This window comes from Ambystoma mexicanum, chromosome 7q, assembly GCF_040938575.1.
Source record: "Ambystoma mexicanum isolate Mex_15411 chromosome 7q, UKY_AmexF1_1, whole genome shotgun sequence".
In the NCBI taxonomy this organism is placed as follows: domain Eukaryota; kingdom Metazoa; phylum Chordata; class Amphibia; order Caudata; family Ambystomatidae; genus Ambystoma; species Ambystoma mexicanum.
Genome location: NC_090941.1, coordinates 703,441,514 through 703,459,531, shown reverse-complemented (window position 1 = coordinate 703,459,531; position 18,018 = coordinate 703,441,514). Strand labels below are relative to the sequence as shown.

Here is an 18,018-nt window from a genome sequence, read left to right as displayed (position 1 = left end):
GTGGGGGGGGGTTCATGGCTACAAGTCTTGCGCCCTGAAATGATAATAAGGCACGATCATTCAAGGAAGAAAGGGTGTCCGTTCACCTCAGCATTTTGAGTTTTGAAGAGCGCAGAGAGATGCTAAGACACTCATATGCACTTTCTGCCGCTCTCATGTCATTTTCAAGACAGGCACATACTTCAGTCAGGGGCATACTTGCTTCTGCTTTCATTTGCACAATTAGCATCCCCAAAATGTCTAGGTCCTGGTCAGTACATTCCACTCCCCCCACCATCGAAGTGTCTTCAGCTGTGGTGTCAGAGGAAAGGATGCGACTATACAATGTTTTCCATCTCTGTGGAAAGAACTCCATATTTTTGCCTTGAGCAGGGTTCTCCCTTTGGGCCCCATTCCCAAGGGACCTACTTCCAAGCTCTTAACAGCTGGCAGTTGTATGGAGCTCCTTAGATGATAGCGCTTTGTATTGTTTCTGCTTTTTCCTTTCATGCCAGGCTCGGATAGTAACAGTACGACCAGGCACACTACGGGTCAAAGGAAAATCCTTTGTAAGAAATGGATATGTGTATATTGAATGTTTTGGGTTTCAGCAAGCATTCTGTTTGCAGATGTACGTGCACACCAGACATCATTTGGGGCTGTTATCAGGTAGAAATGGTGCAACGCTTGATGGGGAGTGATTACTTAGCACGCAATATGTTTTTTTCTGCGTCACTTGTTTCTAGGTTTGAGTCCCATCCTTTTTATTTATTTCATTCTATGTACTTTTGTGGGTAGGAACTATAGTAATAATTGTACCATGTTCTCTTTTTACATGCACATTTTGTAGAGTAACCCAACTATATATTCAGTATCTTTTTGTTCTGTTGTGTGCGTTTAGGGGAGTGATGTCTTGATAGATGCCAGCATTAACTTTGGAAAGGTGCAAAGCATTCTTTTTGTCCAGTGAAACGTGATTCGACAGTTTTGATACAATTGGGTCAGTGCAATGCCAAGTTGTAGGTTTTTTTTGGGACTATATGATGGAAAATGTCTCGTTAGGTTGCGGGTTGTGTTAGGTTCAGACCGAATTCTTTCCTCCTAAAGCGCAGTTTTTGGTAAATTGTATCCTTAGTTTTTTCATGGCTGAAATGATTCTCCATGTGTACCATGATGACTATTTGTGACTAGATAGGATCCAATCCACGGATTAAATGTTCCGTGAGTATCAATGATTGATACGAGGATAGGAATTTTATTTTCATCCAGTATACTGACCTGTTTGGTTTTTTTTCCATTTGTGTTTAAATCGTTGACTATTATGCATCATCGTTTCTTAAAGGAAGGCTCTTCCTTTCCATCATCTCTCCTCTTCAATTACTGTACTCCCCATAACTTACAATCGGTTAATAATGAACTTTTGGACATCCCAAGATTCTCGTTGAGCATTGCTGCCAGAGAATCGAACACTCTACCCCTTCAACTGCATTCCAAAAGTAACCATCTTTCCAGGACACCCCTCTTCAAGCAAAGACTGTCAATATTATGAACAAACCTAACATTCTTTACTAAAGAAGTAGAGCCCACATCAGAGGAAGATAGTTGTCTGGATCTGAAGGTAAGGATATCCAATGAGGCTGAAGATCACCTATGACGCCGATGGTACAGGGTTTATCACAATTTGAGGTTATGCAGCGGAAAAAAGGGAAGCATCACCAGGGCCTCTTGTGACAGAGCAAATGCATGTTTCTGTGCCCAGTGTGTATATACCACCAAGGGATGGTCGGAATGCAGCCTTTAACAGTCAGATAAAGCCTCCATTTTAGACTTGATTGGCTAGAGAGCTGGCCAAAGTCAGAAGAACAAAGGAGAAGCATGGAATGCAGGCTTCTATTGGTGGGTACAGCTGCAATTTAGAAGAAAACATGTTCTAATATGTTGAGAGCTCAAAGCCAAGAAAAGACATTGTGGTGATTTTGCGCTTTACAAATAAAAAAGGAAGTAGAAATACTTTTCTTGAGATATACTTCAGCTGTAATTTTTCGCTACTTTTGCCCTCACTTATTTTTTAGGAGGAATCCCGAGCGCCTTTATCCAGGTGGACTTTGTGGCACATGGAAATAGTGATATGCTATCTCGGAAATTATTTTCAAGAGGTTTCTTTTGAAGCAGATCTAGCTGGGAACTGAGCTAGCCAGCATGCTTTTACATTAAAAAAATATATGTTCCAGAGTTCTTGCACACAGTAGATTTGAGGAAGAAAAATACCTATGGCTAGACAGGCGCATGTCTGCACTGATTACACCATGTGACAATTAAAAATCGGTAAAAGCCTAGGTTTGCTTCATTTCAAGATTAGTCATTGACGAAGTGTTCCTGTCTGTGACCGACTCTCTTCCTTTGTAGCTCTTAGTTTCCATACTCTGTACTTTTTCTTTGATTTCTTACTCACACTGTTTACCCCGACCTTCACTTTCGGATCCAGCACTGTTTGGCACTACTCCCTTGTCTCCCGAGACTACACCGTTTACTTCTGTACCCCGGTTTCCTGACCAAACAGCCAGACACTGTAGAGTGCACTGAACAGCAGGTTTTGCCAGTTTCCTCTCCTATTATGCCTTCTCCTACATTTTTTAACGTTCCTTCGCTGGGTCAGGGAGCCAGGATGTAGAGAAACGTGTTATTGGGTTTTCTCTGCCCGGCTTTTCCTTCGTTACCTGTGGGTTAAGTGTTTTATTTGTTTGATTATCTAGATTTTCACTTCTGCCCAGTGCTTCTTTTTCCTGTCGAGCAATGAAATCGCTACCATTGTTTACTGCAGCCTTAGTGTTACTAAGCGTTTGCCAGGCCCAACGTCCTATGAGGGCACTGCCTTTAAGTTACCGGTCATAACTTCTTCAAAGTGTCTGACATTGCTTGTCCTTTTACGTGACAAGAGCACACACAGTACCATTAAGAGAAATCGTGGGCGCGGACTTTCAGCGGGAATGCTGGGAACTCTCTGGGGCTTAACTCCACATGTCATTCTGCATTTTTCTAAAAGCTTTCTTTTAAAAAAAAAAAAAAAAATGCCATACAGCTTTCCGAATCCATGTTCATTTAAAGTGCTGGCACCCTATGTGATTGTAGGTAGACTTGCCTTGCCAACAATTCGGATCCCCCCCGTCCCCCAACCCCGCCCTCCTTCCTAAACTATCCCATCCGTGTGATAGTGGGCTGGATTTTTTTTTTTTTTTCATTTACTTTATACAAACTTTTTGAAAAGGTTACATTATCCCTGCTCCTATAATGTGTCGGAGGGCCTTGCAGAGGCAAGTTTTGGCAGTATTACAGTGCATAATGACAGAGTTTTTACCGCGGCTAGGGTCTTAACTGTCTTATGGTTCTCGTTAATTCCTTCTAGTTCAGTCAACTAACTTTGTTTCCACCGCTTCAGCATCAAAAGACTGCTTTTGACGCAAGTTCACACTTCTTCATCTCCGACACATTGGTATTAGTTTCTGTATGATTTACATTCCTTTCTTATTGGGATTTTAGCAGAGCCTCTAGAGATTGTAGAAAGTTGGTCAGCCCATATATGTCTTTTTCACGCGGACTGTAGAATTTTCGCCAGAGTTCGTCGCCGCATAGAGTAGAATATTGTCGCACCAGGTCTCCCAAATGCACAGATCTCATATCTTTCAAGCCTTCGCAATATAGAGTTAAGTGTTTGAGAGTCTCTTGCTGTCCGTTACAGAAGCGACAGCTCAAGGTCGCTGTCATTTTTCGTGCCCCGTTTGCTTGACTCACCCTGGTGTTAAAGAGATTTAGTCGAAATTTCATATAGATAGGTCGATGTTTTACATTAGCTGACTTCATCAGGTATTGCAGCGGTTTCTTACGATCTTTAGCCTCAATTGCTGCGTCTTCCATGAGCTTGTGACGATTCCGATCATCAATCGTGGTGCACCAGTCGAGCTCCCATAGCTTTTTTTTTTACATAGTTTGGGTTATTTTTCAAAGTGACTTGATCTGTACCCAGGAGTGTTAATTGATTGTCACATTCAGTAGCCCATTTACAAAAAAGCGCTTCTTGGTTGCCTTGCAGTGCATCTTGTAAGATCTTAAATTGAGGAGTGCAGTTTGTTAGGATGATTTTCCTGTATATGGATAACATATTCCATAACACTTGGGCTTGCATAGATATTAGATTGAGTTCATATCGTGCGCAAGCACTCGAGATTCCTTTTTGTAGGTGTACTACTCGCCTCCAGTACTGGTTTTCTAGTTCTGGCCACAACGTTGCTGACACTCCTAGGGCACTTTCAGCGCCATAGATCAATGTTGGTGTCGCTTTTTGATTATAATGGGCTAACACAGGTAACAGGGAGAATTTTCCAAATTTTTTGTTTATAATTACTCCTTGACATGCAAGTTGTTTACATTTTTGTTTAGCATTTTCGACCCATGGTGCATCCGTTAAGTTACTGTTGATCCAAGTACCTAGGTACTTTGCCTTACTTACGCATTTCAGATTTTCGTTAGATAATCTCCATTTTGGTGTACATTTCATGTTTCTCTTGTTGGTTCGAGATAGATCTTGGAGTATTATTATTTCCAACTTTGCAGGGTTGATTTTTAGTTTGTTTTTTCTTACATACCCTTCAAGAGCAGATAGTTTTCGTGTTAGACCAATGGGGGTTAGATCCAACAATGCGATGTCGTCCGCATAGAGCATCCAGTTTACAATCATCCCGTTGATTTTTGGTGGGAAAGAGTTGACAGCTTCAAGATCTTCTCCAATATCTGACAAAAATAGGCCAAATAGCGTGGCTGCCAACAAGTAACAGCCTTGTTTCACGCCTTGATTTGTTCTTATTGATTTACTTAAGGTTCCGCAGGCGTCTAATCTGACCTTAATGTCCGTGTCTGTATGGAGCGCTTTTATAGGTTGAAGTAGGTTATCCGGACATTTCCATTTCATTAACTTGTTCCAGAGCATCTCTCGGTCGATGTTGTCGAAAGCGCTGGACAAATCGACAAAAGCCACGTAGATTTTCCTATTTTGGCGAATAGCTTCCATCTTTATGAAATTTAGGATTGTTAAATTCAGCCCACAGCCAACCCCCTTCACAAATCCGGATTGGCGTGGATCGTATCTCTTGGAATCCTGGATCCACTTTAACAGTTGGTTTTGAAGCTGGGTGGCAAAAACTTTCCCCACCACATCTAGCAGGGCTGTTGGCTGATAATTCTTTGGATCTGTGCGATCTCCCTTTTTGAAGATGGGTACGACAATAGCACTTCGCCAGGACGATGGAATCATTCAGTTCTGTAAGTTTGATTTAAACAATGAGTGGCATAAATCTGCCCAGAGTTCCGGATGTTGTTTTAAGAGATGATTTGTTAAACCATCCGGCCCAGGGGCTCTTGATGTACTCAGATTTTTGATGTTGCAATATAGATCTTCTTTCTTTATTTCGATTGACCACTCAGACTCTGCAGTGGATGGTACAATTCCTTTGGCGGTGTCATTGTAGAAAATTTCAGTGTAATGTTTTATCCATATTTCTTCCGAAATTATGGATTTTATAATTGCTCCTTGGGGACTTGAGATGTTATTCAGGTATGCCCAAAAGTCCCTTATATTTCGATTAGCAAGCGTTGTCATCATGTTTTCTGCGTCTCTTTGCAACATTATGTGTTTATGGCTGATTAGCCAGTTCTAATACATTTGTTTCAGTTGTTTTATTTTGCTTTTGCTGGTTGGATCAGTTTTATTCTTTATCAATCTTAGGTCTTTGTTCAATTTTTTTTTTCCTTAGATTAAGCTCAGCATTCCATATATCACGTTGTGAAAAATCAGATCTATTTTTGTGGATTTTCTTCTCTCGATAAGTTTCCAAGAGAGTAGTGTATTCAATTTTATCTGGATCTTGTTTTTCTTCTAATGATGTCCGCAGTGAGATTATTTGGGTCGCGTTTAGTCGTAGACTATTGCGGCCTGGTCCCACTTCAAGAGCATTTTTAACTGCATCGCTTGTTCTCCCGCATTGTTGTGGTTTCACATACAGCTTAACTAGGCTATGATCACTAGATTTCATTTCGATGATTTTTAGCCATTTTACTTCACTTCTTACCTTTCCATTTACGAACATATAGTCAATTGTTGAGCTTGACTCATTTCTTCGCCATGTTGGTTGGGCGGGGATATCTCCTGTTGTCTGTCCGTTTAGCATCTGTAGATTCCATGCGTTCATTTCTAGCATCCAGAGTGCTGCCGCATGTCCATCTTTGGTTTTTTTCTCATCGTGCTCATTATGGTTTTTATCTTGGAAACAATTTATGTTGAGATCGCCACATATTAAAATGTGTACATCTTTTTCATGTCTTTTAATTTCGCAGATGATTTCCGAAATTGTTTCAATTAAATTTTCCACTTGTATGGCAGCATGTTGCCAGTAGATGTTTACCAGTATTAGCACGTTCTCCTCTGTGCCATGTCTCACCGGGAATTTGATTTTGCATACTTGTACATACGATGATACATTAGTTGATGATAAAATACGTATGCCACTTTTGATTTTTGCAAGGATCGCCATCCCTGACATGGGGCGTCCTTTATTCCCTTTGATCGCTGGGTTAAACGCAATTTCAAATCCTTCTGCAATGGGTGGTTCCATTAACCAGGTCTCTTGCAGGCAAAGTAAATCTACGTCCGCAGTTCCTTGGGTATGTTTCCAAATAGATGCGTATGCCCTCGCGTGTTCCATGAGGCTACGCATGTATTGCCAGGATCCTTGGGATTTAGACATTAGCTGTTTTTAGTGATGTTGATCGTTTTAGCGACCCAGGTCCAGTCAAGATCTTCGTTTTGTAAACTGGTATTCTTCTGTATTTCAGTGTTTATGTTCACATCTGTTACTATATTGCAGTCGATGATCTGATTTTGTGTTTCATCACTGTTTGTTCTCGTGACGGAGACAAATTTGCTCTCTAAGCTACTATTTTCGCCTTGGTGTCGAGGCCCATAGTTAGATCCTGTTTCATATTTTGGAGGAGATTCTAAGTCTCTCGATCGCTCTTTCTCTTTTTGGTTCCAGATTTCATTTATGTCAAATCCCAATGAGTTCAAGATCGTACCCACGTTTAATAATGAGTCACGAATGATTTTTGAGGCTATGTGTAATATCACACAGTCGTTAAGTTTTTCCTTTTCAAATTCTACCACTTGGATGTCTTCAGAGACCACAGTTCTTAATTGTGGTATGTGGTGTAATAGGTTCATCACATTTTTCCTGTTTAGTAAGAGTCCATCTCTTTCTCTTACTATTCGCTCAAGTCGCAAAAGATATTTCCCTTTTGTTTTGTTATTTCTCACTTGACGATATTTACGGTCAGAGTCGTTGTAGATATCAGCGTTCTTTTTTGAGTGATTATGCCTAGTCTCTGACAATGGTTGCAGATGGTCACATGGTCTCTTTGATTGCGAGAATAGATCTTTAGACAGCTTCTGAGAGTGGCATTCAGATTTGTTCATGTACAGAGCTCCACATCTTTCTTCAATCTTTGGTAGAGCTTTGGTTAAGCCAACATCCATTGAAGCCATTTTTGCCTCAAGTGCTCCAAATTCTTGCTCATATTTCCACAAATTCGTATTTCGAGTAGTGGACTTCATGTCAGATTGATCTCGTTTCATCGATGTCAATAGTAATATTCTTTTAGCTTCAAGTGTGATACATTTTTTAGATGAGTCTACTGCTAAGAGTGGCGAATCACCATCATGTTTCGATGGATCTATAGTTACACCTCTTTGCGGATTTACAAGTTTCACACTCGGGATACAGCTTAAGTTGGAGTTAGTTCCATTTCCAGAAACAATTGGTGGCATATTTGGCATAGTCTCTTTTGCAGATGTTATAACTTCATCTAATGGAGCAGTGAAGTCGATGTTAAATAGGCCATCAGTAGGTGCACGTTCTTCATTCAGTACTAAATCAGGGATCTCGGTCAGGCTGCCTTTGTCTGTTTCACATTCATCATACGCGGAGAAGTTTAATAGATCTTCGGTAGAGCTCTCAACGGCCATTGGCTCATCATTTGATACCTCGATGTTATCCCTTTGGTTGACATTTGCAGAAGCTATTTGAGTGGCAATATTGGCCTTTACCAAAGGACCCGCTGCATGCTTAGATGAAGTTGTGAAGCTGAAGCTTTTGATGTTCCTTAGAAACGAACGCACACTTGCTCTAGTTCGCATTTTCCTTTTCTTCATGGTTTTCATTTGTTTCTCATCTTTTGATCCCACTATTTTAAGATTTTTTTCTGGCTCCGTTCTCTTTGGGTCAAAAATTGCGAACACTTCTTTTGAAGTCGCTTTTGCTTTCTTTGACATAACATCCTCTACCTCGTTCTCTTTACAGTTTTCCAGGTTATGATTATCTTTAGACTTGGTAGCCAGATTGGCTTCCAATTGATCAGCATCTAGGGCAGCTTCACTCTCCGCACTTTTATTCTGATTAGTCACTGAACCTCCATTTCCAGGTGGCAGCGGTGTTGGAACAGCTGTACTTTTAGGATACATCACTTGTGATCGAGGTAAATTCAACTTTTCTTTCTTTCCAGTACTTGCAAGAGCGCCATTTATTACACCAGGTTTCTCACTCGGTTGGACGGCCTTGTTGTTACTAGTTGGATCATTTAATCGTTTCAGTTTTTGTTTGCATTTAGTTGGTCTGTCGTTCATACGATCTTCTCCATTGCTTAATTCTTGTTGGTTCGTCTTTACAGCTTTTCCAGTCTTCGGGACTGCGGATTCCATATTAGGATCAGTTGAATTAGTAATCGATGTTATTTTCACACTGTCGTACAGTTGCTCTCTGTTCTCATTTAGTTCCATCTCGGTGGATGTGGGATTCAACTTCTGTTGTTTTAACAGGGCGATCGCTTCTCTTGCTACTTCTGCAAATAGTCGTTTGTCGAGAGCACTGTTTTTGGTGTGTTCCAGTATGATTTTCACATTTGTTTCAGCTCTTAAGTGGTCATCTTGCCGTGCTTGTTTTGTAGTTTTCAGATCTTGCTCTACGTTGATCATTTTTGTGTTCATCATAGCTAAAAGTGTTGTTTGATCTCTTAAGGTCTCATTCAGTTGTTCATATAGTTTCTTATACGGCACCATGGATATGGTATGTGCGGACAAGTGCATTCAGATCTCTGGAGATTTATTTCGATAGGCGTTCTGCCATATTTTGTGTTTGGAAGTTTGATTTGTTGTTGTGTATCATCCTTAGTTTGGTTGTTTTTGACATTTCTTTCCGACGCTTCTTTTTCTTTGTGGAGGAATTCTGTATAAGGGGATCAGCAGAAAGCAGCACAAAGTAGGACTCAAGTCCAGGACAATCCAGACCCGCTGCTTCTCGCATCTCGGCATGTCTTTTTTGCGATGTGAACAGCTGGTCTCTATGGTCATCACCTAAGGAATCAAGTCTTTTCCTTTTAGGCATGGGTTTAAGCCACGGGTTCTGTTTTTCATGGGATTCTTGGATTTCAGATCGTAAGTTCACAATATTCTTTGTATTTTCCACTCGGAGCTCCATTTGGGGCTCGACTTCTTGTTCTTTTCGTAATTCAGTGGAGTTTGCTTCCGCTTTGTTTTGAGCAGTATACTTACTTCCCATTCAAGTATTTATTTGAATTAGATCTTTTAGTACTTTGTCCACAGCAGCGATCGAACTGCGTCGATTCGGGCTTCTAGTGATACAAGCTAGTTGGTCAGATAGACAAGCTGGGTTAGACCACATCACATTGTTTTGCAAGCCAGTTGTGCTGGCTGCTAACAGTTCACTTCTGGGATTAAGTAAATTGTCATTTATGCACCTTTCGCTTTGCGTTTGGACACGGTGGGTTGATGTAATAGAGTCTTTACAGCCTAATTCAGTGTCCTCATCAGGATCCTCGTCAAACGATCGATTAGGGCTCTCTTCACTTTCACGCTCTCTCTCACTCTCCCCAGATCTGACTTTACAGTCACTTAAAGAGTGAACCCTTGACTGGAAAGTCGTGATAGAGAGAGTCTCATAAGCTCCAGTTTTATTAAGGGCAGTGATGGTCTGATGAGTTTGTGTGTCGCTAAGAATTTCTTTGTTTCCTACATTATCGTCAGTAGCAAGGTCAATAATAGCCTCTGAGAATACTTCAGGCATAACAGGGCTCTTGTTTACTCTCTCGTCATTTGTCTCGTGGGTTATATCAGTTATGTCACTCGCTGTATGTATTGTTGAGAGAGCCTGAGAGGTAGAGGGGGTGAAGGGAGTAGGGGGGGCTATAGCCATAGCAAGTAAGGGAGAGCTACTGGCTCGACAGTCAAAAAAAGTTTCAGAGTTAGTTGAAGGAATAGAAGCACAGGTCCTTTTGCGGGACCTGCTACAGCTTACCGGCGGTACCACTCTCAGTTCCATTGGCGTGCTTCCACAGGCAGCGGCAGCCAAGCAGCGGCGTTGCTGTCTCGTAAGCGGATGCACTCCTCCATCGTCTCCCAGTAGTACTGCGGCCGCTTCGGTCAGGAAGAGACCCGAGGGCCCTGGCTCATTCATTCGTCTTTCAGAAAACGCACAATCGATGTTCGGTTTTGAGAGGACGGTAGTTTTGGAGATTCGGAGGGTGAGTGTAATATGTGCAGTGTGCCTTGCACCTCAGGCAGCAATCAACTTCACTCAATAGCACAAGTGTTGGCAGGATACCATATGGGGATCAAAGAGGTGTTTCCTCCGCAGTCTCCCCCAGGCTCCGCCAGCGCCGAACAGCCGCACAACAGCCGGTGGACTTCACTCCTAACGGGCTTAACGCCACAAGGGTGCCCTCGCCCTGTTTTCAATGGCAGGCAGTGTCACGAGAGCAGTCACGTGAGCGTCACGATGCTCCTCCCCCTCCAGGAAGTGGGTGTCGGTGAGGCGAGAGTTAAGGAAACTCCCAGCGCTATTCTCCCACAGCCAGCACAGGTACAAATGTTCGTTTGCCTTTCACATCAGGTTCACTGCTGGATTTTTGTAAATATGTTTCAGAATGTCAAGACATTTTTCTATGAAAAAGACTAAATGTGGCCTGTTAATCTTATCACAGATGGAAATATTTTGCAGTAATAATATAAATAAATATATTAATCCATATAAGAAAAGATTTGCCTTGTTTACAGAGGCGTGCCTCCTCCGATTTGGTTTACTGATTACAATCTAGGAAAACAAAAAGCAAACTTTCCAGCAACACATTTACTTTGCGTTTACCTTTTGGATGTTTTTCCCCATCGTGGAGAATATTTTTTTGTGTCCGTTTATTTATATTATAGATACTTATGCCAGCCTTGTACTTTAGGGTGCTGCATACTTACCCAATTTGACAGCTCGGTTCGCCAGACTAAACATCTGCATTGTGATTGAAAAGTCCTCCAGGTTGTTCATGAAATTACAGAAACTCTTGAATTCTTCCAAGCTGATACCCTAAAATACAAAAATAAATGGCTTTATAGTCAGAATATACAACCTTTATTGATAATATCAATAACGTGCGTTTTAAGAGCAACTGCAGAACGATGCAAACTGATCTGGAAAATCACCAATCAGGAGCCTGGGAATATGCTGTATTTTTTATACGATGCTTCGAAAAAGAGAACTGATTTTGAAAAGGGTTTAGAAAACCCTATTTAGAAAGTTCTAAAACAATAAAGGAGAGCTGGGGAAAGTTATGATCAGAGGCGGTAGGAGGGGGAGAACAGGATGGCATGGAGGAGCCACATAAAATAATTTGCGGGGAGGGGGATGGCGGCAAAAATGTAGAAAAACATTCATGTTACATTCGATGTAACAAAAGCACCCTTCGAAGATAAACGTCAGTCTTGCTTAACTTCACTCTCAGACCATGCACTGAAACCTCAGTAATAGTATGTAGATAATATTTGTACAGGGATAAAAACTACGATTGTTGCCATTGCTAATTTTTTTCTGCATGCCGTCAACAACCCGAGTCCTTTAGGATGGGGGAAATTGGATTAGAGAGAAACAGGAGTACTGGCAAGCATGGCCGTTATTTGGTTGGTGGGCCTTCTAATACGAAGGCCTTCGGTTTATTTCCAACCCATTTCTGTTGCATACCATTTGTGATCAAGTCCCCTGCCTGGTTTTGGAGACGAGCAAGGGAGCAAATCAACAACCCTGAGCTAGGGGTAATAGAAAGGATTCCTGGTAACCCTCCACCTTGGTCCCGAACTCATAGCTGAGCACATTCAGAAAGGCCATCACAGGCCAGATGTGCACGCCTATGTGCTTCCCAGCCCACCAGCCCAGTAGGACAGACCAACCCTGAAAGTGTAAATCCAGTCACATCCCCTTGTGAGACCCTAAAGGGCAACATTTGTGCAACCCTATTAAGAGACACAAACTTTTAGCAGGATAACCAACAGGGACAGATATTTAAGAGGCTGAACAGAGAACATCACAAGGAGGTGGTGGTGATGGTATGGTTACTAAAGGTAGGACAGAGGAGACTGAGGAAATAAAATCAAGAGGAGACAAGAAATCTGAAAAAAAAGACCATTAGGTCAAGCAAAAAGGGAACTGGAGGAGAGAGAAATCACACAGGAAGATTTCAGGAGACCCGGCTTGGGGGTTGGGAGGAGGATCATCTTCTGGTCAAAGACTTTCGACAGTACAGAGGATTTTGCATGACCCCTGTATGACCACTTTGACCTTTCGTCTATCTCCCAAGGTTTTCTGGTATCTACAGTTTCCCAACAGGGCAATCACCACAAGTGCGCACCCATGTGGTGACTGCCTCTGCTGGTTTTCCCCTGTTCTCTTAACAGTTCTTGGTATTTAAAGTTAAAGTAGTCTCTCATTACTTCTGTTGAGCACAATTCGGTTTCTTTATCGGTTCTCCCCCTCGACTCACTGATTGTGATGCATGGCGTTGCTTTCTCGCCTGTAGAGTCAAGGCCGGTACCATGGGGCCATACGTCTCTCTCCAGCTTGGCTGTCAGTGGAGGAGATGCCCAGGTAACATTGACATCTGCTGCAACACACACAGGCTATTGTTCCAAGCCTTACAATTGTTTCTTTGGAAGCTTTACGGGACTCTGTCGAAAAGGGCAAGGTCACTTCTCCCCCTGGTCGCCTCTCGACTCCTGCCGTCTTTCGCCTCCTCTTGAACTGCCGAACGGAACTGGCTGTCACGTCATGCTGTCTGCCTTGCTCATAGTGTGCTCTTGTGCTCCACCTTTTATCCCGGTGGAGAAGGGAAAGGGCCGTCAGGTGTGTGAGATTCTGGTCAATTGCCTGACCTTTGTATTGGGACATGTATTAGGTAAACAGCTCTGAGGTTAGTCTGTTCTCGTTCGTGTTGTGTGAAAGTGTTTGACTCGGAAAAGGGGGGGGCCGTGTTTTGGAATATCCTACGTGGTAGGATGGGGAAAAGGTGTCTAAGAAAGAGGGATACCGCATCTCACCCATCAGTGTCCCACTCTCACTCTGCAAGGTCCCCCATCTAGGGGATCCTCTTATACTGGTACACCCCCCGGAACTGGATGCAAAAGCGATGGCTGTGTCCTGGCCAACTGGGTGACAGATCCCCAGGGACTAGAAAGGGGGACTCCTTCAGGTTTCTCACAATAGCTGGAAAGGTGAATAATGATAACTGCACCCTTCACCTCACCCACTAACACTCGTGTGCGAGCACGTACACACACACACACACACACACACACACACACACTCTGTTTTTAAAAACATTTTTAAAACATTTGAATTGTTCTGCAGTTTTACAGTCTTACAAGTCTTAGTGGTTCATTAAAAAAAACAGGGTACATAACAATGATTAGATGATCGTTGTTTAGCCTTCATTACCAATAAAGGTGCGTCTTAATGAGGTTCAAAACCTACTCCAAAATTTTCACTACCTCCATGTAAATGTGCCCTTTTTAGACCTAGGCATCCCTTCCAAATTTCCAAATTTGCCTGGCGTAAAGTTCAAAACATCCTGTCACAAGCCAGTTGCAATTCTCTTACCATCATTTCTACAAAATGGCCATACTTAAGCCAGAAGATTTTATTTGTGTGACAGACAACAAAAGAATAACTACTTTAGGATAGGACTTTTTAAAAAAACATTTTTGGAGAAAAATATTTTTTTCAGTTGTTGCATCATCAGATACGTAATGCTAAGAACCCTCACGTTGCAAGCAAGCACATGTTTGTTCTGATAAGATGATTAAACATGTCAGGAGAACCAAAAAATAGGTTTGTGACACAGCAATGTTCCTTTATTCAGATTAATGTACATAATGCCCTCTAAAGACAAGGCCACACGTCCTCCCCTCTCCAAACGTCCCCCTTCTGGGGTCTAGAACCCCACTAGACTCGAAGAACTTTAGACCAGTGTTCTTAGGATGGGCCGGCCAGAGAACAGAATGTCAACACGTATACGGGTATATAGCCTTGCTTTAGGGCAGTTATATATACAATTTAAAGGCATGGTCTAGTAAAATGTTTTATTGTCCCTACGGGTCGGCCATGTTTTTTTAAGCCTAAGTGGCTCGATTTTAGAAAACTTTCTTATGGACCTTACCCGAGTTTTCGTCCATTAAACGCACGCGAAAACAAGCACCAGGGAGCCGCCATTTTCTGATAATCCTATCTTTTCCCCCATCGCCCTGGCTGACCTGCTTTTGCGGCACTAAATCAATTCCCCCGCCCCTGAGCCTGTCATCAGCAGACTCGTACCGCCCATTTCCCAACGCCAAAGCACGTCTCGTGTGAACATTCGCTGCGCTTCAGCTAATGACGTGTCGCCATGGAAATGGCAGGACGCCTCTTTCCTCAATAAGTATAAACAGACCGTTTCACAACACACAGCAGCAGATTTTCGATTCCATTCCTCTCTCTGTGTTACTCTGAGTATTCTGTGACTTTTTTCAGTGCTCTGGTCAGCTACCTTCGCCGCTTGTAGCCCGTGTGAACAGATACCAGTACCACCGCTATAAATTATTTTAGTTTAACACACAATGGCTACAATAATGCCCTACATGTACGAGCCCGAGTATACCGAGGAGGAACTACTGGAAAGGGAAGCATGCGAAAACGATGGGGATTCGGACGGCAGTTGGCAGGACGAATCAACAGATGAAGAGCCTGGGCCTAGTCGAATGGACGGCGTCTCCACCTGGTGCACATGCAATCGGTGCAAGCTAATGCCAACTGAGGACGAGAACTGCTGCTGCCGAGAAAACTCGGGATGCCTGGCCTACATTTCGGAAGGCGAGCCACGACCGCAATGCATCACCGAGCTGCCAGACTTCAGGGCAGCCTGCCTCACACGGGCCGTGTTGAGAATAATGATGGTGCTTATGCACGAACTTCGCACAACAGTTCGTCCTCGTAATCCGAGTAACGAGTAAGTATACTCTGCTTGTCATGCCACTCCTATTTCATGTTCTTCTACTATATCCAAAATTACATCTACATATCATTGTAACGCATGTAAGTCATTCAATAGTGTGCATTGTCCAGATAGCATTTGTCCATGCAGAATGCCATTAGTTACAAGAATTGTCATTGACAACAAACGTTTATTAAACTTATCTTGGTCATTTAAAAACAGTTTCATTCCTTTTCACAGGTGGTACAGGCTGGTGGCCTATCGTTCCTTTACATGGTGGCTCCACGGGAGATACCCGCCTGTGCCGTTCGTGCCATTAGAGAAACGTTCCCGAGTGACAGCGGTCAGTACAGGGGATTTTCTCTCGCTGTGCTGCAACCTGAACTGTACAATGTTTAAAGTCTTGTATTTTTGTGTCATCAAAATAAGATACAAAATAAAACACCACATATATTTTAACAACGGTTGTTTCGATTTTTTAAATGAATCAAGTGTGTCTCCATTCAAGGATGGACGTCAGACATCTGTGCTCCGAATGGGTGAAGGTCTGGTCGCTGTGAAGCAGGGTGGTCACTATCTATCTAAGCTAACATAACATATTCTCGATAATGCATGCACTAAATAACACTTGTTCAAAGTCTTTCAGTGGGTTATGTCTCTATAAAAGTCACACATATGTCTATACTAACAATTACCATTGGATTATACAGGCCTTGGGTCTTGACCACTATAATACACCGGTTGAAGTGTTGGTCTGTGCTCACAAGAATCTCCGGTATGTGGCATTTGTTATTGATAAGCACCGGTGGATGCGCGCTGGCATGGGGGGCTGTCAGGGGCACGAAAGGCCAAGGTGCCAAACTACATGTACACTTCAAAAGGTATCCCACGCCAAGGGGCCATCGGTCACATGCCCTCCTCAGACCCCGTGTCTCCAGCCAGGCCTCCCCTTGAAGCAGGCCGCCCCACTAAGACCACGACATACATACGTCATTCATTCACAAACACACCCCTGTTTCTAATACTTTATAAACCACTTGATATGTCTCATGAGAACATCTTTGTACTTTGCAAGTCAACCCCTGAACGTGTTACCTGGCAACCACTGAGATCTACGCTAATCTGCTCGTCGTCGTGCTATCCGTGAACTTCTCTGACCGCTTAGAGCAAACCCATCAGTGTGCTTACCTGTGGCCACCCACCTATTCTCCTGCAACATACTGCTCTGCTTGCTGAATCCAACTGTTTGTTGGTCAATGTAAGGCCATGTATCCTAGTCATATTTCGCAGATTTTTAAATTTCTATCTATTTGCGAGTTGAGTACACAATAGTGCTAGGTTCATTGGTCTCATTGCTATTGACTTGAGTTTCCATTGCTATGCTATCAATAGATCTATTTATTTTCATCTGTGTCTATTGTCATCGAATTGGACCCTTCGGGGGTCCAGTCTATAATGTAAGCATGTTTCCTTCTTGTGCAATACAGAACATCCAAGGGATGAGTCACATGTTCAGTTTTTAGTTACATCATTTTTACATTTCTGCAACTTATGCAAATAGTAAGCCGCACATAATGAACTGGTATAGTTCCTGCGACCAAAACAAACCTTGCATTGATCATTGTATGATTCATTTACTTTTGTATCAAATCTTTATTGTATAATAATGTCGATATTTACTTTTCAGATTTATCAACAATGCCTGCCTGTTCGATTAGCAGTCGCCCTTCGAAGACCCATGCTAAATCTGAAGGCAATACAATGCATGTATTCCCGAAAACTGTTGATCGAATAAGAGAATGGGTCAGACATTGTGGATATCCACTGGATGAGCTGGAAAGTAGAGTCCAACAAGTCTTACAGGACAAGAGGGGTGATCGATACCGCATCTGCAGCCGGCACTTTTCCTTGGACATGTACACAACATCTTGGGTAACAAAGAAGAATAAACGGCGAACGACACGGAAATTGCTTGCAAACGCTATTCCCACTCTATTCGTCCACATTCCGCCACCGGTGAGTCAAGTGTCCGGATTTAGCTTTAGGCCTTGCGGTAGTGTGTAGGTATCCGAACGGATTAATTGATATTGTAGGTGTTCTATCCCTTGTAATAATTTCGATATTGATATGAGTGTATAGTTTTTTGAATAATGACATTTACCAATATATTCTTTTTCAATTTCATAACCCACAAACGCAATGTATATATATGGGAACAGGGAACTGTGCTGTATTGAGCATTTTACAAGTATTCTGTCGCCTTACATGGCTATTTTTAATATTGGCATTTCATTATCAATCATTAATTTACCTTTACAACTTCTTGACTATCCCTTGAATCTGAAGCAAGAACATTCTACATCCTTGACGTGGTCGCAGTTATCAACCACTTCTAGCGCGTATCAGGTAATCTTACTAGGCTAATCCGCTACAGACTTGTTTTATGCATGTCAAGTAATATTTTTATTTTATCGTGTAATCATTTTACCGAATGTTTGGTTAGTGCTTTCCAATTGATATACACCTTAGTTATCGTCCACTGGTGTTTGTTTTCAGTTATAATTAGTATTATCCATACTAATGCAAGTACTGTCTTTGAGGGAGATGCTGAAGCGTCCGCCACATCTACAACATTTCTAG

The 18,018-nt window shown here is 42.3% G+C and overlaps 1 protein-coding gene across 2 annotated transcripts in view; it reads right to left on the bottom strand.

Annotated features, from left to right (window-relative positions):
* The window catches only part of MICU2 (mitochondrial calcium uptake 2), a 1,758,017-nt gene that overhangs the window by 59,270 nt on the left and 1,680,729 nt on the right, over positions 1–18,018 (bottom strand). For both annotated transcript variants that reach the window (XM_069640674.1, XM_069640673.1), the window contains exon 10: positions 11,342–11,450. In XM_069640674.1, the coding sequence (XP_069496775.1) occupies positions 11,342–11,450 (109 nt within the window). The remainder of the gene's footprint in view (positions 1–11,341; positions 11,451–18,018) is intronic.